At 37.3% G+C, this 23,429-nt stretch overlaps 1 protein-coding gene across 1 annotated transcript; it reads left to right on the top strand.

Moving 5' to 3' along the window:
* Nucleotides 1-236: 236 nt before the first annotated feature.
* On the top strand, nucleotides 237-10,519 carry LOC138354035 (uncharacterized). Its single transcript, XM_069307748.1, has 6 exons — nucleotides 237-300; nucleotides 2,499-2,706; nucleotides 5,787-5,937; nucleotides 7,088-7,250; nucleotides 7,626-7,714; nucleotides 9,662-10,519. Exons 2-6 carry the CDS (start codon nucleotides 2,517-2,519, stop codon nucleotides 9,762-9,764), a joined length of 696 nt encoding a protein of 231 aa, XP_069163849.1. The 5' UTR covers nucleotides 237-300; nucleotides 2,499-2,516; the 3' UTR covers nucleotides 9,765-10,519.
* The last annotated feature ends 12,910 nt before the right edge of the window (nucleotides 10,520-23,429 follow it).

Raw genomic sequence — 23,429 nt, 5'->3', positions numbered from 1 at the left:
GCTCACGCGAGAATGTAAACTTTCGTTTCCTTACACACTTAAACTTATCGAATGTACATAGGAGAACTACAAACACCCTGAGTGACAAACAAACTGAGATTTAGAATCGTCCACTATTCTTCTTACAATGATACCATTAGAACCGTAATGGTACACTCTACAATTACGGTGTACCGTGTCACAATGCTGGCCATCTCGACCGGACGGTACACGACGCCACCACTAGTGTAGCCTGCCAGGCGGCCGAGGTCACACCTCCTCCGTCGCTCTCCGTGCTCCGCATTGACTCCAAAAATTCTCGTAAGTTCATGGAGTGATTTATTGTAATGTAAATGAACATAACATTAGAAACTAGCAATTCTGTATTTGGCCTACTGTCCCCATCGTATCAAGTCCCGTATAACCTTGGCGGGTTACCTTGGAGTATTTTCGGGGCTTAGCGTCCCCCCGGCCCAGTCGTCGACCAGGCCTCCTCGATCACTGTTACTCGAACGTAGCGTGTTTAAAACCCATAGAGTATGAGAACTGCCGGGTTTATACCTGATAAGCGTTCGAGGCTGCATGTCTGTATTTAGTTAGAAAGATTTACACTATTAGAAACGTGTATATAAGATTTAAACTATTAGTTTCTAGCTGTCTCTTACCACAGATCATCTTAAGCCTTTCCCTTCTAATCATCCACAATCATGGCCGACAGGAGATTTGCTAGTTGTTCCACAATTACTGCTGGGTGATTAAACGTGAGTAGTTTAAGGATTGGTTCCCAGAACAACCTCAATAAGTGTATCTTTTCTTACGTTATGGAAACCAACGCTAAAACGCAACCTACTCGGAAAAGTATCCTGACCCCTTCCTAGTGCTATATAGGCGTAATGGTTTGGCGCTTTCTCCTGATAGTTCCCTTCCCTTCTGAAAAGTAACTGCTCAAAAATATATACGTTTTCTATGCATCGGACTCGATAGGTTAAGGAGGGGTTGCTTGGGTTTGTACGTTTCATGTTAGGTAATGAGATTGGATTTATTTTGGTGTGGCAAAACAGGAGACCAGAGCTAACCAGAGAACCCTCCCTGCCCATAGCTCGTACTTCAACCTTTCCTACTACATAGAACGTCCCATTTCGATCGTATGCGTTACATAAGGTCAAAAATTGTCGTACTAGAAAATGGAAGCGGCTCGCGAAAGTGACGTACTGTCCCGTTTTCTGTTCTGGGTCCTCTAGTAGGTTAGGAGAGGAAACTTTAAATTGAGCGTTTTGTTGACGTTGGGAAATTTAGGAGGACGGGCTGGGTAGGTGTCCGTCGTGCTTTCTGAGGCGCAGCTCTGGGATTCTGTTTATCATATCTGCGTTTTAATCTATGTCAGTTAATTCCATTTATCTTGTTTCGTGTTCTGTCACTAAATAAACTCTTTTTTTTTAGCATCCTTTTGGCTCATTTGGACACATCATTTAGCTATGTCCCCCCCTTGTTCGTGTTCCAACAATTTCAGAGTCTACTCTTTTATTTCTTTGTATTTTGCATGTCATGATCATGTTTCTTATTATTTCTAGTTATGTTTGGAATAGTTTCTATAGTCTTTCCTGGTTGCACTTACCTCTCAGTAATGAGACTAGTCGTGTGACTTAACTCTGGATTAAAAACAAAAGCTTCCTCTCATGGTTGACACAATATAGACTCCAAGTTGTGCAAATATTCCAGAGTTAGCCAGATATACGTCTTTTATGGAGTTGGAGTCAGCCATTGTTCGTCTAATCCCTGGCTAATGTTGGATGATCTTATACATATATATGCATTTAGGTTCTCCGTTTAATGTGTGCCTTATGAGACGTATTCAATGTAATGTCAATGCTCGGATCTTTTCCTTTGTCATATATTGGGAGGATTTCCTTTTCAAGCTAAGCTTTTATCCACAGAACCTATCAAGAGAACTTTTCTATATAATGGAATTAAGCTTTAGAATCCACGTTCTTGATCATTATTTCACAATGTCAATGCCCACCACAGAGTTCATATAGTCTTAATTTGCTGTATCTTGAGAATCTTTAAGGTTTGACCAAACATTGATAAAGCCATGTCTTTTCCTTCTGGCATATCATCATATGACTCGAAAATACAATAGATTCTAACCGTGCCTGGACGGTAGAGCGACGGGTTCGCTTCATGCAGGTTGGCGTTCAATCCCCGTCCAAATGGATATACACCATTCCTTCCCCCGCGTCCCATCTAATATCCTTATCCTAATCCCTTCCAAGTGCTATATAGTCGTAATGACTTGGCGCTTTCCCCCTGGTAATTCTCTCCCCTTTCTCGGGTGTCTCCAGCTTCTTCACGAGTCTTAAATAGTTCCGTGTGAGCACATGTATTTTCTCGAGACACATGAGCTCGAGAATATCTCAAGCACATGTGTAATCTCTTACTGTAATTCCTGCCAAGCTGTAATCTTTTACTGTAATTCCTGCAAAACAGAACAGCTAATAAAAACCAAGAGTTTGTAACAGAACCTCAAGCACTCCAGCATGGACTCCCTCAGGCACTGGGTATGTTTAGGGGCACTACTGAGCCCCCTGGCCGCCTCGGAGGACTTGTATCGCTCCAACACATACTCTGGCCAGCTCTACGTCAGCACTCAGACACTGCCTCTCCTGTCTAACCTCATGTGTGCACTCACCTGTGCGCTCCACTCCTGTACCATGTTCAGCTTTCAAGGTACTGTATATACATGTTAATTATTGCCATTGTAAATATTAATATAGCTTTGTTAGTAGTAATAAGGATACAAATACTAACTGGAACGTTGAATAATAAAATTATTACTTTCGTTAATACTACAGTTACCATAATAATAATAACAATAACAATATTATTATTATTATTATTATCACTTACAAGCCGATTTCTCACGGATTCAAAAGAGAATTTGCTAAACACCTACAATGTGTACCTGATCAATTGGGTTGTGATTCATACGTAAGGTTGCGAGCAGCTAGGCTTGATAGCCTTGTTGACCAGACCACCAACACGGTGGCCTGATCAGAGACCGGGCTAGGGAGGCATTGATCCTCGGAGCCATCACACGGTAACAACAAGGTAACTAGAAGGTAACGTAGCACAGTGCCCACCAGGAAGTCGTGTGTTTATGGATGTAGCTTATCCAAACACAGTACTTGAAGGTGTTACTAATCCAAACACCGTAGTTGAAGGTTTTACTAATCCAAACATCGTAGTCGCAAGCGTAGCTAATCCAAACACCGTAGAAATCGGATTCATCGTTTCAAAAGCTATTTATTTCAACTTAAACGAAATTTATGGCAGTTGTTAAAAAAATATACTCAAGAAATGTCGAGAAGGATATTTATATAATGGTGTCAACATTCAAGAAATATTTGCTCAAACCTCTTTTGATGGCTGGCGGGTCGGAGAGAGTCATGTCCATGCAAACACACAACGAAACTGTCCTTTTTTCAGTGTGATACAACTTGTAATAAAAGTGGGGACATCTTCTTATAACGTTTTTATGACGTACTAGCAGTACCCGCCACGCGTTGCTGTGCCTCAATCTGGTTAAATAGAAGAAAAAGAAAAGAGAAAGTGCACTTTTCTAATATGTTAATTTCACAATGCTTGTGGGTATACAATATTTTTTGTGGTTCCACTGTCTGTGGAATTATAGAGATTGTCTGGTTTGCCAACTCCAGAACACGCGACATATTATTGTCCATGTGAGAACCAGTCCGAGTCTAGCTATAAACTGCACAATTCTAAAGATTGGCCCTGAGCTTTGTTGATGGTAATTCCAAACGCCAATCGAATTGGAAATTACAGTCTCTTATATTGAAATGGCATATCTGTTGGAATCATAGAAATGCGAGGAATGAGGACATCTTCACCTTTGAAAGGTCCTGTCAAGATTGTGGCTTTTACGACGTTGCTGATTAATTTTTTACTGCGAGACGCGTTGCATTGCAAAGTTTTGGCTGATTGATATTTCGCCAGATGATAATTGGCACGCCGATTTCAAATTGCCGTACGTGTGATGGTATTCCTGGCAGACCGAGTGAATTCAAAAATTATGTTGAATAATTAACCGCCTCATCTGCTTCCTCAACAGTGTCGACGGACTTGTATGTGACTGCCTTGCTTTGAATGTTCGATTGAACAATATGAACAATAAACTCTGCCCAATGTTTCTCGCCGGCGCCTGGAATCGAACCCAGGACCACAGGATGACAAGTCCAGCGTGCTGTCCACTCGGCCGACCGGCTCCACAGCATCGTCACAGAGACTCGACAGAACTGCCATATTTCAGAATTAGGTATCATCGACGGCAATGTCTGGATCCGATCATACTTGAGTACAACGATGTTAATTTGTAGATTATTACCTTATTTAGGTAATACGATCTTAGGTCAGGGAGATCTTAGGTCAAGGACATCTTAGGTCAGGGAAATCTTAGGTCAGGGAGATCTTAGGTCAGGGAAATCTTAGGTCAGGGACATCTTAGGTCAGGGACATCTTAGGGTCATGGAGATCTTAGGTCAAGGAGATTTTAGGTCAGGGAGATCTTAGGTCAGGGAGATCTTAGGTCAGGGAGATCGTAGGTCAGGGACATCTTAGGGTCATGGAGATCTTAGGTCAAGGAGATCTTAGGTCAGGGAGATCTTAGGTCAGGGAGATCTTAAGTCAGGGAGATCGTAGGTCAGGGAGATCTTCGGCCAGGGGACATCTTAGGTCAGGGAGATCTTAGGTCAGGAAGATCTCAGGCCAGGGACATCTTAGGTCAGGGACATCTTAGGTCAGGGACATCTTAAGTAAGGGAGACTATTACATTCGACAGCAGATGGTTAACTAAATGTCATTATCGAGACGCTGTGGTGAACCGAATATCACCAGTGACTTGGTACAAGGCTAACACCAGGCCAATACCTCAATGAACAAATGCACAAGGGCCTTGATGAGGGTTCGAACCAAAGCGTTAAGTATTCCCAGACGCGCCTAAGTTTTAGAGGAGGCTTCACTGGAAGCCTCGGGATTCTCGTGGGTGCAGTAGCACTCAAGGTTGCAATTCTTTTGCCATGTCGAGGTAGAGTTGACTAGAGCGCGTCTGGGAACTCTCAGTGCATAGGTTCGAACCCTCATGATGGACCATGTGGATCTGTTCATATGATATATCACGTTATTGTGATTACTCTGTGTACCTAAATTACTCGGATAATTGGCCGTCAATAGCTGACGTTGCAGGATCTAGCGAACATGAACAACAAGATAGTGGAAAACTACCAGATTGCATTGATAAGATTAAAATAAAACATATATCAGTATAAATCCAGTATGAATAACTTGTTACACATCCATTACTTAACACTGGTAATGTATCTGTGATCAATAGTGACGGCCAGACATGGAAATGAATAACAACATTTTATGAGAAAATCAACAGGCGCCGTGATGTAGATTCGAACCCATGCGCTGATGTTCCCAGATGCACGCTCTAGACGACCACGCCACGACATGGTCAAAACAGTTGAAGCCTGGCGAACTATTGGACCCTCGAGGATACCTGAGGCTTTCACTGAAGCCGAATCAGAGTTTCAGCGGATGCAGTAGTAGGTGGATGAAGTAGTACCCCAGGCTGCAATTCTTTTTGACCATGTGGCGTAGTCGTCTAGTGCCTGAGTCTGGGAATACCCAGATGCATAGCTTCGAATCTACATCACGTCTCCAGATTATTTTTTTAATTGATATATTACGATAACGTGATTTCACTTTGTACCAACACTTTCGAGCAGATGGAGTCTGTAAGATGCACGACGTGGGGCTGGACGGAGGGACCTCGACGTCTCCCTACCGATCCTATAGTCTATATGACGCTAGTGCTCCCGCCACCACCTTCGACGCCGCTTTCAACAAGCCCTGTCAGCCACACACACAGTACGCCACGTAAGTTACCTTTGCTCAGTGATTATTAACACATCCGGAAAAAAACACGAGATTGAATGTGACATAAGATTTTTATGCTTCTCTTTTTTCCTTATTTTTGAAAGAGGTGGGTACAGGAGTAGACGACCTGTGAATCTTGTTAGCAGGACGTGACCTTTCCCTTTCTCAGAGCTCATAATGGGCCTTGTCCTACTAGTTTTTCCCCAGGTAAACGACATGCAAGTTGATTGAACTCCCAGGTCCCTAGTTGCTGTTGGGGAAGAGAGGGCAGACATTTATGGTCTGGGGCCCAGACAATCCTCCACAAGTTTTGTTACAGGGAGAATTAGTGCATTATATATTCAGTGTATGTGTGTGTATTTACTATTTGTACCTGTAGAATCCAGCAATTAGCTCTTGGACCCTGAATTTCTTACCAATTTATTTTCCTCTATTATGTCTATTACATATATGTCTCTCTAACACACACACATCCCAAGAAGCCGCCCGTAACAGCTGTCTACCTTCCAGGTACCTATTTACTGCTAGGTGAACAGGTATATCTGGGTGAAAGGAACTCTGTCCATTTCTTCCCTCTTCCGCCGGGGATCGCACCCAAGCCACTAGTACTACGCTGTCCACTCAGCCCCTTGTATGTGGGTGTATTTATTATTTGTGTCTGCAAAATCAGGCTATTAGCTTTTGGACCCCGCCTTTCTAACCAATTTATTTTTCGTCTATTATATCTACTGCATATATTTCGAACACATGCACACACACACACATCCCCAGGAAGCAGCCCGTAGTAGCTGTCTAACCCCCAGGTACCTATTTGCTGCTAGGTGAATAGTTGAATCAGGGTGAAAGAAACTCTGCCCCTTTGTTTCCGCCTCGGCCTGGAATCGAAACCGGGCCCTTAGAACTACAACCGAAGAGCTCTGTCCATATAGCCGCGAGGCCCGTGTGTGTGTGTGTGTGTGTACTCACCTAGTTGCACTCACCTAGTTGTGTTTGCGGGGGTTGAGCTCTGGCTCTTTGGTCTTATCCACACACTCCTGTGTGTGTGTGTGTGTGTGTGTGTGTGTGTGTGTGTGTGTGTGTGTGTGTGTTTGTGTGTGTGTTTAAATACAAATTATCTTTTAATTTATGTGGATTTCTCAATTTTAAACAGACTTGTCTGCGAAAGAGCATTTGATGGAGATTTAACCACGCAGTTCCACTCCTATGATACTCTCTCTCCGTGGCTTGGGGTTGACCTTCAAGGATATTACTATGTGAAAACCATCATTTTCATGCCCAATCTTTCAGCTGCAAACTGGTTCGTCAACATGAAGGTAAAACAACCTCATTAATTTGTTTTAACTAAAAGAGATTCATGCAATGATAATACAATCTACTAGTTATATCTTGCATTATTTGATAAGAGCAGTAATATGTTGACCAGACCACACACTAGAAGGTGAAGGGACGACATCGTTTCGGTCCTTCCTGGACCATTCTAAACTCGATTTTCTTCGCCAACAGTAATTAGTTACTCTGTAAGAATGTGTAAATGGTAGCAACGATATGCAATGATAATTATATCATGACAGGATGTTTATGGCATATATATAATTAGAAACGATTGTCAAATGACAGTCGCTTTAAAAAACAATTACGAGAGTTGACTGTTGTTTATATCAAAAAGAGTCATTAATTCCATTTTTTAGGTCTTCGTTGGAACACAGGCAGATACGAACGGTTACACTAATCAAACTCTGATTGCTACGTACCCTGGACCGTGGGATGGTCAAAGCAGGTGAGTACCCTGTTCCTTGGGATGATCAAAGCAGGTCAGTGTTCCGTTCTTTAGGATGGTCAGATAAGGTCAGCACCAAGGTTCTTGCGATAATCAAGGCGTGATATATAAATGATTTTCTAATTGATATATCGTGCCATTGTGGTTTCTTTGTGATCTGAAGGACCGGTAAGGGTTGTAAACATCATAACCTGAAGGCTAGAATGTAGGCGGGCCTATCTTAAAATCGTGTTGGGGCACCGATTAGAACCTCCATAACCTCCTAATGAATTCAGTAGAGTTACGGGTCGATAGGATTTTGTCCTATTGTAGGTTTAAGGCAAGTGTACGACGATTCAAGCAACTACATTGCCCCAGAATGATTTTAAATTTGATATATCACCCCCTTAGGATTTCTTCGAGATATATATATACATATATATATATATATATATATATATATATATATATATATATATATATATATATATATATATATATATATATATATATATATATATATATATATATATATATTAGTATATTTTGGTAGCAGTCTTTCCTGTAGACATATATTATTAAATATGACCGAAAAAGTAAGATTAATAATTCTAACACGAATTTTCTCAATCTTTCGTACATTTCTTTTCACTGTTGGTGGTAATTCAAAAATCAATTCTCCAAAATTCATTTTTATTTCTAGTCTGACGCGACACTTGAGCGCGTTTCGTAAAACTTATTACATTTTCAAAGATTTAAGTTTACACATACACAACTGAATAGAACTTTCACATCTCCGATTTGTTTATATCTACATTTTAGTGAGGTGGATGGGGTGAGGTGGTTTTAATAGGGTATTAAATTCATCAACACAAGACAGAACACGAAACAATGGGTATTGAATGGAAGTGATTGTAGAAAGCCTATTGGTCCATATTTCTTGATGCTTCTATATTGGAGCGGAGTCTTGAGGTGGGTAGAATATAGTTGTGCATTAATTGGCTGTTGATTGCTGGTGTTGACTTCTTAATGTGTAGTGCCTCGCAAACATCAAGCCGCCTGCTATCGCTGTATCTATCTATGATTTCTGTGTTGTTTACTAGCTTTTCTCTGGCGATGGTTTGGTTGTGGGAAGAGATTATATGTTCCTTAATGGAACCCTGTTGCTTATGCATCGTTAAACGCCTAGAAAGAGATGTTGTTGTCTTGCCTATATACTGGGTTTTTTGGAGCTTACAGTCCCCAAGAGGGCATTTGAAGGCATAGACGACGTTGGTCTCTTTTAAAGCATTTTGCTTTGTGTCTGGAGAGTTTCTCATGAGTAGGCTGGTCGTTTTTCTGGTTTTATAGTAAATCGTCAGTTGTATCCTCTAATTTTTGTCTGTAGGGATAACGTTTCTATTAACAATATCTTTCAGGACCCTTTCCTCCGTTTTATGAGCTGTGGAAAAGAAGTTCCTGTAAAATAGTCTAATAGGGGGTAAAGGTGTTGTGTTAGTTGTCTCTTCAGAGGTTGCATGGCGCTTCACTTTCCTTCTTATGATGTCTTCGACGAAACCATTGGAGAAGCCGTTGTTGACTAGGCTTGCTTCCATTCGGAGCTGTGGCTGAGAGCACGGTCGACATATGCGTTAACAACACTCCTCTTGTACCTGTCTGGGCAGTCGCTGTTGAGAAAATTCGTGTTAGAATTATTAATCTTACTTTTTCGGTCATATTTAATAATATATGTCTACAGGAAAAACTGCTACCAAAATATACTAATATATATATATATATATATATATATATATATATATATATATATATATATATATATATATATATATATATATATATATATATATATATATGTCGTACCTAGAGAATTGCTAGTACCTTGTACCTAGTAACTTTTTCTATATATATATAACATATTATTTACATTTAAAACCTTGTTTTCAATATTGTTTTTTTTTCCTCTTTCAGCGTGGTTGTCATAACTGTCACGCCTCCAGCAGCTGCACGATATGTTATCTTGCAAAGCACCAACACCTATATGTCCATTAACGACTTCAAGGTCATGGTTTAAGGTCTCGCTGTAGTCACCAACCGCATCTCCACTGTTACAAATCCGTTACCAAAGGTCAAGTGGCCAATTGATCTCAAGTCAACTCACAATATGTCCATTTTCATCATGTATTTTCAGCTTCTAATGAATTTTGATTTACAACCTGTCTCTGATGATCACTATTAAAGTAGCCCGTCACCATGAGGTTGGCCTTATAAGCATGAATTAGTTTGTGTTTGTGCCACTGACTCTTGCATAAAGCTTTTGATTATATCTCGTCTTATTTAAGATTTCTCTGTCCGGAATTATCTGATTTTATAGCATATGAAACTGTCAGTGAGCAAATACAAACCGAGTACATGATTGAAGTAGCACTTAGACAATGACACCAAATAACTCAGTATTAAATCATCACAGCTGCTTGAAAAGAATGAATGGCTGTATTCCAAATTTATGTTTTGTGATTCAGCCCAAAAGATAATGATCAATATGGTCAATGAACATATTGATCATTATCTATTAAAGATCTTGAGATCATTAAATGACAGGCCGCATACCGAGCTATGATCAATCCGGTGTTGATCATTAATACCGTTGTTTAGGAAAGGCAAATACATTGTGTATTATCAGAGTGTGATCCTTTGTGGAGTACTAAACAAAAATGTGCTACAAGAGAGAAAGAGAGCTCATCTAATAGACACCAACACGACTTATAAATTGTGTATTTAAAATGATCAACAGAGTCTATTTTGAATCAAATGCAATTTCAAGCTTTATTCATAAATGGGTCTATATATATATATATATATATATATATATATATATATATATATATATATATATATATATATATATATAAATATATTTATATATATATATATATACATATATATATATATATATATATATATATATATATATATATATATATATATATATATATATATATATATATATATATATATATTTGGGAAAGTTTACATTAAACCAATAATTCAAGAAGAGAGTCACAATAACAGCAAAGCATATAAACATTGTCCATATCTCCATCAGAAACTTTATTCGTAACAACAGAATTGGGGAACATAGATGGATGTTTAGCACGCAAATAAACTGGTGATAAGTTTGCTCGAGCCTGGAATAAACAGGAGAGAGAGAGAGAGAGAGAGAGAGAGAGAGAGAGAGAGAGAGAGAGAGAGAGAGAGAGAGAGAGAGAGAGAGAGAGAGAGAGAGAGAGAGAGAGAGAGAGAGAGAGAGAAAGAAAGAGAGAGGGAGAGAGAGAGAAAGAGAGAGGGAGAGAGAGAGAGAGAGAAAGAAAGAGAGAGAGAGAGAGAGAGAGAGAGAGAGAGAGAGAGAGAGAGATAAAGAGAGAGAGAGAGAGATAAAGAGAGAGAGAGAGAGAGAGAGAGAGAGAGAGAGATCGCTGAATGTAGTTGTATACTTTGCTTAAAAAGTTTGCCCGATAAATCCTAACTACGCCAACCCGCTAAGTAAACAAACATACATACATGAGCTGATGGGATATCACTAACGAGAAAGATTAATTGTGAATTCCAAAACACGATTAAATTCAACTGCTAAATTAATTGAATCAGAGCTCATTCCACTGATAATATGGTCTAATCAATATATGACATATCTGTCGATATTTATTCAATGCCAAATTTGGTATCATGACAAACTGTGGGAAGGGTTTATGCAAATTGACATCAAAATTGTACGCAATTAAACTGTCTATTAACGAAATACACCAGAGTACAGTTTATCTAGAGTGTACTTTGTATATACATTTCCTTAATTTCACGGAATAACTAGTAGCATTATTAAATGTTTTTCTAAATCCAAATATATTAAACATTCCAGTGGTAATGTTAATCAACATTACACACGGCGAAAGTCGTTTTTTTTGCGGACATAATAGAATATTCGAAATAATAATCACATGGACATCGATGACACCAATTACACTACACTAAAAAAATTATTAAAATTTGTTTCTATAATCAATATTGAATGACTCTAAAATGATTATGTTATGCATTTCCATTGACATTATAATATCTAATACAAGCTGATTAAAATATACAGTTATATCAAAATGTACATTTTGATTGTCGTGGTGTGTATATGAAATACACTCCACCTTGACTGAACTTGGTGAGATACAGCACAAAGGCGCAAAAAATTACTCATTTATCACGAGTTAAAGTTGAATACTAATGTCTTATTGCCCTCTGATAATTAGGAAAACCAACCGCTGTGCTGGCTGCTCCATTGATATCCTGGGGACACAGCTGCTAGATTGTCAAGCGAATATATGCATCACTTGGGAGCTGCATCTCTCCCTGCATGTGGATACATCGCTGTTTGAGATTACATTAATTAATTGCTGTGGGAAGAGAGATTCATTACTAATTAAATTATATTTTGATACGGTATATAGGCAGAGTCGTGTTAAACTGATTCCAAGTTTCCTATTTAATTAAGAATTTATATCTAAATATATATATACATGTATATATATATATATATATATATATATACATATATATATATATATATATATATATATATATATATATATATATATATATATATATATATATATATATATATGTCATTAAACACAACAGCATTGTGAATATATTTATGAAACAGCAGCAATTCATTTAAAAAGATTTCTCACTAAAAATCGAGCCTGTGTCTATTGCATCGTTATCCGATGACGAAACGCATCAGTGCAGATATCAGTTTATATTTTTCCACAAACACGAGCGTCCCTTAGGATCTCTGTCCTAGTTAGTCTATCTCGTCCGTAGAGGAGTGGATTTTTTTTGTATATCTGATCAATAGAAGGTTTATTCTTGCGAATTTGTTGGTCAAAATGTTCCACCGTATAGACTGCTTGTTAAACTGTAACTCGGAGAAATCTCTGTTGTTTGTTTTGTTGATGTTTAAAAAAAAATCTGTGGTAAGTTTTATATTTAGAAGTCTTTGCTGGTTTCACCAGAATATATTTCCTATTTATAACAGGGACGGTTTCTGAGTGTTTCACTTTTGTTCTGCATATATGTTTTTTTTTATTTTCTTCTCGGTCAACTTTTCTTGTGATACGAGAAGCAAAAATCCGGTCTCCCTTCAGCATGTGATTTATAAGTTTCTGTATAACTCATTTAGCACTAAAAATCTCTGTTAACTAGAAGCGTGTCGTGACGTGAAATAACCAATTCACTTACCATAGCATTGATGTACGTTCTTATGCCCCATTCGCTCTACTGCTGATCTGGGAAACACTGCACATTAACTAATACGGCCACTGAACAATGCAATAACTGCAATATAATTATCCGGCCAGGAATACTTTCCACTGTGCATATAATTTGCGTAATTTAATTAGACTTCTAAGAAGTAGTTTTTTATTGGTAATTATATATAAATTTTGAACAACAAATTTATGTTCATCTTTTTGTGACTATTGATCTCGACTTAGCTGTTAAGCCTCTCGTTAGTAAATTCCCGTACAAAAGAGTTGAGGTGGCTATTGGATATAAATAGCCTCTTGGGCTATTTATATCCAATAATACCTATTGGTTTTTGTCTCACGTATTCTTGAAGGAAGGAAAAGACCCGAGTCTCGTGTACAGTAATACTGCTAAGGGAAACATAGGAAGAAACATTTATCCATAGACATTTGTATATAATATGATCATCTAAATCCCTTATACAATTTTAGGCGTAAATATATATTCGGAAGTAAATTGTAGTACTTTTATTATAATGGGATTTTATATAAGCCAGTAATTGTCCTTTCGATATCAATATATATATATTATAGGAAACTTTAGTTGCATTTGCATAATTGCTGTAATTACAAATTTCAGTAACAGAATTCAGTAGTAATTACAATGTTAATTCTAACTGGCTGAAGCAAAGAATATAAATGAATTTTATTCTTCTGCTGTAAAATTACCAAATTTAACTAAAGAATCGAAATAATATATATATATATATATATATATATATATATATATATATATATATATATATATATATATATATATATATATATATATATATATATATATATATATATATATATATATATATATATATATATATATATATATATATATATATATATATATATTTATATATATATATATATATATATATTTTATTAAATATGACCGAAAAAGTAAGATTAATAATTCTAACACGAATTTTCTCAATCTTTCGTACATTATGCTTCACTGTTGGAGGTAAATCAAAAATCACTTCTCCAAAATTCATTTTTATTTCTAGTCTGACGCGACACGGGCGCGTTTCGTAAAACTTATTACATTTTCAAAGACTTCACAAATACACAACTGATTAGAACTTGCGTTTCCCTGATTTTATATCTACATTTGAGTGAGGTGGGAAGGGTGATGTGGCATTACATTTGAGTGAGGTGGGAAGGATGATGTGGCATTAGAGGATATTAATAGGGTATTAAAAGTATCAACACAAGACAGAACACGAAACAATGGATATTGAATAGAAGTGTTTGTAGAAAGCCTATTGGTCCATATTTCTTGATGCTTCTATATTGGAGCGGAGTCTTGAGGTGGGTAGAATATAGTTGTGCAATAATTGGCTGTTGATTGCTGGTGTTGACTTCTTGATGTGTAGTGCCTCGCAAACGTCAAGCCGCCTGCTATCGCTGTATCTATCGATGATTTCTGTGTTGTTTACTAGGATTTCTTGAAGTAAATCCTAGTAAACAACACAGAAATCATCGATAGATACAGCGATAGCAGGCGGCTTGACGTTTGCGAGGCACTACACATCAAGAAGTCAACACCAGCAATCAACAGCCAATTATTGCACAACTATATTCTACCCACCTCAAGACTCCGCTCCAATATAGAAGCATCAAGAAATATGGACCAATAGGCTTTCTACAAACACTTCTATTCAATATCCATTGTTTCGTGTTCTGTCTTGTGTTGATACTTTTAATACCCTATTAATATCCTCTAATGCCACATCATCCTTCCCACCTCACTCAAATGTAATGCCACATCACCCTTCCCACCTCACTCAAATGTAGATATAAAATCAGGGAAACGCAAGTTCTAATCAGTTGTGTATTTGTGAAGTCTTTGAAAATGTAATAAGTTTTACGAAACGCGCCCGTGTCGCGTCAGACTAGAAATAAAAATGAATTTTGGAGAAGTGATTTTTGATTTACCTCCAACAGTGAAGCATAATGTACGAAAGATTGAGAAAATTCGTGTTAGAATTATTAATCTTACTTTTTCGGTCATATTTAATAAAATATGTCTACAGGAAAGACTGCTCCCAAAATATATATATATATATATATATATATATATATATATATATATATATATATATATATATATATATATATATATATATATATATATATATTTATATATATATATATATATATATATATATATATATATATATAATATATATATATATATATATATATATATATATATATATATATATATATATATATATATATATATATATATATATATATTAGCCTTCATGTAACCATCAAATACATAATAAAGCACATAAACACAAAAGGAAGGGGGTGGTAGGAGAAAAGCACACATAAACTGTATTGGAGGGGACATAAACATTCCCTCTAATGCTTTATGTGTGGTTTCCTCCGAGGCGAATGGCCATCTCACTTGGCTCGGAAAATGGATTTGGAGATCCTATTGGATGACATATTCGACCTCGAAGTGCAAAAGAAGGTTACCACAAAAAAGACACCTTGCAAGCAGAACATATTGCAGAAGGAAGAAAGACTGCAGGCAACTACAGAGGCTCAATACTGTCTCCCGAGCTCAAAGCGGCAGCTATGAGCCTTCGTGAGAACAAAGAGATAGTCGGTACGAGATAGTCGTTTATATATATATATATATATATATATATATATATATATATATATATATATATATATATATATATATATATATATATATATATACGTTTGCGAGGCACTACACATCAAGAAGTCAACACCAGCAATCAACAGCCAATTATTGCACAACTATATTCTACCCACCTCAAGACTCCGCTCCAATATAGAAGCATCAAGAAATATGGACCAATAGGCTTTCTACAAACACTTCTATTCAATATCCATTGTTTCGTGTTCTGTCTTGTGTTGATGAAATTAATACCCTATTAATACCCTTGTTCTGGCTTGTGTTAATGCCACATCACCCCTTCCACCTCACTCAAATGTATATATATATATATATATATATATATATATATATATATATATATATATATATATTTAAATTTGTGAGGGGGTACCAACTCTGGTGCCAATGTGGGGACTCATAGCCTCGGAGAAGAAAATAAAAAGTATTCAGAGGAGACCTTGTGGTTTCTCACTGAACACTAATATTATCTTCTCCTACCACCCCCATTCTTTTGTATGTACCCATATATATTTGCTTTATTTGAACTTTGTTACAAAAAAGGAGTTACATATAGCTTACAAAGATGGTTATCATAGGTTGTCGAGTTCCTCCAGCTCCTCAGATGGCGGGCAGGAATCCTGGATGCAGTGCGCATTTCCCCTCTGTATCGCCACGCTGAGGCGCCGGAAAAGAAAGCTGGCAGCTCTAGGGTCCCTTGTTGTTTCAATGAGCCTAGAACCCAGTTCCTTCAAAAAACTGGTAGCACTTTTACCCCGTCTCAGAAGAAATGGGGATCAAATTATATATATATATATATATATATATATATATATATATATATATATATATATATATATATATATATATAAACATACGTCATACCTAGTAGCCAGAACACATTTCTCGGCATACTATGCAAGGCACGGTTTCCCTAGTAGGCCAAGTGATTTTATTTTTCATATACAGACAAAAGAATGTAATTATTCCCCATCTTTCTTAATATATATAATATATACATATAGAAAGCAAGTTAGTTTTTTCATCATATTAACTGTGGAAAGAGACGATGGAGACACAAGGAGAGAGTCCAGGGTGAGAAGACTTTGATGCGAGAGTTGGCGTAAGTGACGATAAAAGAATGAAGGCGGTCGTTAGGCGCAGCAAACTTAGAGCTAAGGACGTGTTTGAAGTTTATTGAAGTTAGAGACTTTTTGGTGGTCGAAGTATCTAACAATTAGTGGAAATAAGAATGGGAAGAAATGTTTCTTAAGACATCAGAGGGAATTTATATATATTCACACACACACACACACACACACACACACACACACACACACACACACACACACACACGCACACACACACAGACACACACACATTCCGTAAGTGGAGGGAGCAGGAGGCCAGTCACTAGGAACTTAATTGAAGACAAAGTCCTCCGTGAAACGGACAGAAATATAGATCTAGGAGTTGATATTACACTGAACCTGTTTTTTGAAGCTCACATCAAAATGATATCATCAATGATATATGCAAGGCTAGCTAATATGAGAATTACCTTTTGAAATTTTGAAAAGCCCTTCACCCTTCAATCATGGGTGAAGTCAGCCTAAATACACAATTTCCAATGTAGATATGATAGAGCTCAATAGGCTGAGGAATCTGTATACCAGTTGATTGACAGTTGTGAGGCGGGACAAAAGAGCCGAAGTTCAACCCCCTTTTATTCACAATTAGGTGAGTACACAAAGACTCCCTTGACACAGTGGGCTAAGCTGTCGGCTCACAACCGAGGGTCGTGAATTCCATCCCCACCCTCCATAAACGACTGAAGAGTTTTGGCCTCATTCCCATTCACCTGATGTACCTGTGTGTGGCTCGAACATTAGATTGACACTTGTGAGATAGACAGCGGTCTGAGTTTAATTGCTGGAGATGACTACATGGTGTACTTAATATATATTACAAAAAACAGGGAAGGAGCCTTTTACATTAAACAACCGGCGGTTAGGAAGGCGGGGTCCATGAGTTAAAAAAATAGATCCGGTAGGGACAATTCAAAATGAAAATGAAAAAAATATGCACTTAATGAAAATTAGAACACGAAAAAACATTTGAAATAATACTCTGAATAAATTTTATAATAATTGTATTATATTTTTTGTTGTTTTCTTTTAAACATTTATTTTTAAATGTGTTGTCATGAAGACCAGTAATGTCCGTCCCCGTGAGTTCTAAGACAGTAATGCAGGAATTGGCTCATTAACTTGGATTAATGACCTTACAGGACAGTTTTACTTGCAGAACTGCACCCGCGGGGCCAAAGGGCCTAATGAACTGATTCCGGGAGGATTGTATCCATATTAAACATTGGAGCTGGCTCTTGGAGCCCCATCTGGGATTTTCTATATTTGGGTTTTCGGTGCCTTCATCCCTATATTGCACGTTGTAACATACTTATTGTGTGGACTCTGGCACATTGTAAACATTGCTATTGGGATCTCATATGCTATGTGGCACTGCGGAGCCGCCTCGTGGGGCCGTTTAGTCGTCGTGTTTCATCTAAGGACCTGCATTTAAGAACATAAGAACGAAGGTAACTGCAGAAGGTCTATTGGCCCATACGAGGCAGCCCTTATTTATAACCACCCAATCCCACTCATATACATGTCCAACCCACGCTTGAAACAATCGAGGGACCCCACCTCCACATTACGCGGCAATTGGTTCCACAAATCAACAACCCTGTTACTGAACCAGTATTTACCCAAGTCGTTCCTAAATCTAAACTTATCTAATTTATACCTATTGTATCGAGTTCTGTCTTGTATTGATACTTTTAATATCCTATTAATATCCCCTTTGTTATGTCCATTCATCCACTTGTAAACCTCTATCATGTCAACCCTAACTCTTCGCCTTTCCAGGGAATGCAACTTAAGCTTTGTTAATCTTTCTTCATATGAAAGATTTCTAATTTGGGAATTAACTTAGTCATCCTACGCTGGACACGTTCAAGTGAATTTATATCCATTCTATAGTACGGCGACCAAAACTGAACTGCATAATCTAAATGGGGCCTAACCAGAGCTAGATATAGCTGAAGAACCACATCATGTGTCTTGTTACTAACGCTTCGATTAATAAATCCCAGTGTCCTATTTGCCTTATTACGAACATTAATGCATTGATCTTTTTGTTTTAAATTCTTACTAATCATAACTCCCAGATCCCTTTCGCAATCCGACATCGCAATCTCAACACCATCTAGCTCGTATCTTGTAACTCTATCATCATTACCTAGCCTCAGAACTTTAAATATATCAGCATTAAACTGTATCTGCCAATCCTTTGACAATTTCAAAACCCTATTTAGATCAACTTGAAGTGATAGAGAGTCTTCTTCCGTATTAATTATCCTACCGATTTTTGTATCATCGGCAAATTTGCAAATGTTGCTACTCAAACCTGAATGTAAATCATTTATATATATTATAAACAACAGAGGTCCCAGGACAGAGCCATGAGGCACTCCACTTACAACATTTTCCCACTCTGACTTGACTAAATTTATACTAACTCTTTGTTTCCTTTGGTATAGCCATGCCCTAATCCAGCTTAATATAGCACCCCCAATACGATTGAGCCTCTATCTTTTTAATCAGTCTTTCATGTGGCACTGTATCAAAAGCTTTGCTAAAGTCAAGGTGCACAACATCACAATCCTTACCACTATCAACTGCCTCAATTATGCTAGAATAAAAAGATCACAAACTTGTTCAACATGAACGGCCATTTATAAAACCATGTTGCGACTCAATTATTCATTTATGTTTTTCAAGATGAAGACGAATTTTATTTGCAATTATCGATTCAAGTAACTTTCCCACAATAGACGTTAGGCTAATTGGCCGATAGTTTGACGCAAATGATCTATCTCCTTTCTTAAAAACTGGTATCACATTAGCAACTTTCCATAACTCTGGCACTCTGCCTGACTCAATTGATTTATTAAATATGGTAGACTTAATTGATTTATTGAGTCAATATATGGTAGACATATATATATACATATATATATATATATATATATATATATATATATATATATATATATATATATATATATATATATATATGTGTGTGTGTGTGTGTGTGTGTGTGTGTGTGTGTGTGTGTGTGTGTGTGTGTGTGTGTGTGTGTGTGTGTGTGTGTGTGTGTGTGTGTGTGTGTGTGTGTGTGTGTGTGTGTGTGTGTGTGTGTGTGTGTGTGTGTGTGTGTGTGTGTGTGTGTGTGTGTGTGTGTGTGTGTGTGTGTGTGTGCGGAAAATCAGCTGATAAATATAAAAGAAAGTGAACGTTTCGGCCTGTACGAAAGCATTGTCACAACATGCTTATAGTATTAGAACTGCCCTAACGTCTAATGCATTATATCTGCACACGAGTTTATACGATCACACTATTAATTGGAATGGGGCGAAAAGCATTACCAATTGTGGTGGTTTCGTGGAAAGGAATTTGATTGAGTCTGCTCTAATCAGTCAGTGTCCAAATCTTCTTAATGTTAGTATTGGTATGTACAAACTTGATCCATTTTTAAGTTATAATATTGCACAACAGTTTAAGAAAAAACTCTAATAGAGAGGCTTACAATGTCTCATTACAATTGTATATTCACATATTGTGTGTTCATGAGGCTTTTCTTTAATCTTTCATCCTTATTCTCTGACCACTTAATCCTCTTTGACCTATCGAAGCTAAGCTGTACCTGTTTCTGGTTATTCCTTTCCCTAGAGATGGGTATATATATAAATTTGTGTGTGTGTGTGTGTGTGTGTGTGTGTGTGTGTGTGTGTGTGTGTGTGTGTGTGTGTGTGTGTGTGTGTGTATGTGTGTGTGTGTGTGCGTGTGGGTGTATGTGTCGAGCATTAATATTAGAGCATTAACAACTTAGCTAATGGCAGGTCCTTAGACATATATACAATATTAGAGAGCATTGTAGGTAACCTGGAAGTCTAAACGACCAGAAAATGCATGTCAACCAGGAACAATGTTCAACAAGATATATTTGCCAATTCATAAAAAGTTTGTTCCTTTTGGATATTATGTGAATTTGAAAAATATATTTCATAACTTATTTCAATGGTTTAAAGCGCCAAGGACAAGGCCGAATAGAGAAAGTCAGTCAGATGAAACTAAGCAATTGCATGCTTTTCACGGAAGAGAAAAGAGAATTCTGAATAAGAAGCGAGCGAGTGCGTGCTCAAACTACGGTTTCTTAGCGAATAACCTTTTCCAGTGTTTATACTATCCAGGCTGAGCCAATAACCTGGAATGAAGCCCCAGATATTAGCTACCAAAAACAAATAAACTTGAGTCGGTGGTGATTACATTAGTAAGAGATAACGATAATGGATTTTCAAAACGGGATTAATTAGTAGCTGGTTTACTTTTCAAGTGCTGCTGAAGATTCAGAATACAGTATTGTATTCCGGTATTGTATAGATTTAATAAAGTTGGATTTCGTTTATTTGCCTCGTCTTTTCTCTGATATAATTCACATTAACGGGGACAGGAAGCCTCTACTAATGCTCGTCGAAGTCTTCTCTCGGCCAACTACTCACCTTTCCAAGAATGCATCCTTCATCTATTGCCTAACTCTTGGGTAATTCCTTAACAGTTAAGTGAACAGAGACATGGTGTGTCTAAGGGATTAATCTCTGGTCCCTCGGTTGTGAGCCGAGCACGTAGACTACTGTGCTACAGGAGACATATATTTTTAATAACATTCAATTTAACCAAAGTCTTTGATTTATATGTAAATAATTGATATTTGATGTATATTGATTTGTATATTTCAGAGTTGTTGCAAATTATCACTTAAGCTAATATTACGCTTAGTCAAAGAACATTAAAAATATCTTCATATAGATAATATTTTATTATCAAATTAATTTATACAAATTATTTATTATGATAATAAGTTAATAATGTGTCATGGATACCGTTCGCGGTTACCTACATTCACCCAAAAAAAATCGAACATAAAGGACTTACCTAATGGTATTCAGCCACATTTAATGACGCGTCTTGGGCAAAGATGCCACTAAACAAGTGAGTACATGAATAAACTGAGTCATAACTGTGTGTGTGTGTGTGTGTGTGTGTGTGTGTGTGTGTGTGTGTGTGTGTGTATGTGTGTGTGTGTGTGTGTGTGTGTGTGTGTGTATGTGTGTGTGTGTGTGTGTGTACACCTAGTTGTGCTTGCGGGGGTTGAGCTTCGGCTCTTTGGTCCCGTCTCTCAACAGTCAACCTACTTTTGTACAGATTCCTGAGCTTTTCAAGCTCAGTTATATATACATTTGAAACTGTGTATGGAGTCAGCCTCCACCACATCACTTCCTAATGCATTCCATTTACTAACTATTCTGACACTAAAAACGTTTTTTCTAATGACTATGTGGCTCATTTGGGTACTCAACTTCTACCTGTGTCCCCTTGTGCGTGTACCACCCGTGTTAAACAATCCCTCCTTAATTGATACAAATTTTAACTGTACATAAATGTTTTGGCACATTTTTCGTTGTATCTCTTCATTATTTTGTACCTCTGGCAGGTTGCTACATCTGCTGATGTAGATTTGACTAAATGTAAACTCTATCAGCAGAACTATTCGCATGCTCTACATTGTTATATAATGGAATGTAAAAAAAAATATCGCGGAATTAGGAGATACCACCATCAATGCAGTCCAAGAAATATGTAAGGACCTTGTTCATATTGATGTACTGCTAGGAACCAAGCTTCCAAAATTTACTTATTGTAGGTGCAGCCTGCACATGATTGTAAAGCTGCCGCCCTGTTGCGTGTGTGTGGAGCAAGACTGCGTGACTCACCATAGATGTAAAGTGCCTAGTATAGTGACTGTTGTGAACCTCTTGTTGAATCACTCGTGATATAAAAAGATAATTGACATGTATAGGTATTTGTGTACATGGGTGTATATATGAGTACGTGTGAATGTAACATTAAGAATTGTGTAACTAGCTTCAAAGGATTGCAAATTTCTTAGCTAAATGAACTTTGGGGTTCAGTTCCTGAACCCATTATGTGCCTCTGTAACCTTTTCCACCACCGCCCATGGGATAGGTATTGGGTGCATAATAAAGAAAAAAAAAATTAAATATCTTAACATTGGTGATGGAGTAATGACTCCAAAATTTCTATTTTAAATAAATAGTTTTAAATTGTACTTGTAATATTAATCTTATTTGTCAGTGCTACACAGTTCATTACCATGTGAAATAAAGTACAATCCATAATCGCAGAATACAATCAATAATTAAAGCAAATACTCACAAAATCAAAGAGGAGCGACACAGTTTTATCTGAATGCTCTCTGTTTCCTTCTCCGAGGCTTTGGGTCCCCACATCTGCTCTAGACGTGGCACTCCTCTGCAAAAGTAAACGCATATGAATCGTAATTGTCAATATATATATATTTCAGCAAACCTTTCATTAATATTGGTTAGCAAATATACATTGCCAAAATATATTTCATCAAACAAACCAGCAAAAAAAATCCGAGAACAATTAGTACAAAAACGGTATAACTCATAATGACAGAGGGAGGAGAGTTACCAGGGAAAAGCACCAAACCTTTTCTATTATACCGCACTTGCAAGGGGTCAGGATAAGGATTTGGGATGGGACGGGGGAAAGGAATG

This window comes from Procambarus clarkii, chromosome 61 (genome assembly GCF_040958095.1).
Source record: "Procambarus clarkii isolate CNS0578487 chromosome 61, FALCON_Pclarkii_2.0, whole genome shotgun sequence".
Classification (NCBI taxonomy): Eukaryota; Metazoa; Arthropoda; class Malacostraca; order Decapoda; family Cambaridae; genus Procambarus; species Procambarus clarkii.
Note: the sequence above shows the minus strand (reverse complement) of the source record. Positions and strands in the feature narration are given on the sequence as shown.

Excerpts from the sequence above, each read along its gene's own strand:
- LOC138354035 (XM_069307748.1), top strand. The coding sequence starts at position 2,517 with ATGGACTCCCTCAGGCACTGGGTATGTTTAGGGGCACTACTGAGCCCC. Across the intron at positions 2,707-5,786 it reads TACCATGTTCAGCTTTCAAG|ATGGAGTCTGTAAGATGCAC; the intron begins GTACTGTATATA and ends ACTTTCGAGCAG. Across the intron at positions 7,715-9,661 it reads CCGTGGGATGGTCAAAGCAG|CGTGGTTGTCATAACTGTCA; the intron begins GTGAGTACCCTG and ends TTCCTCTTTCAG.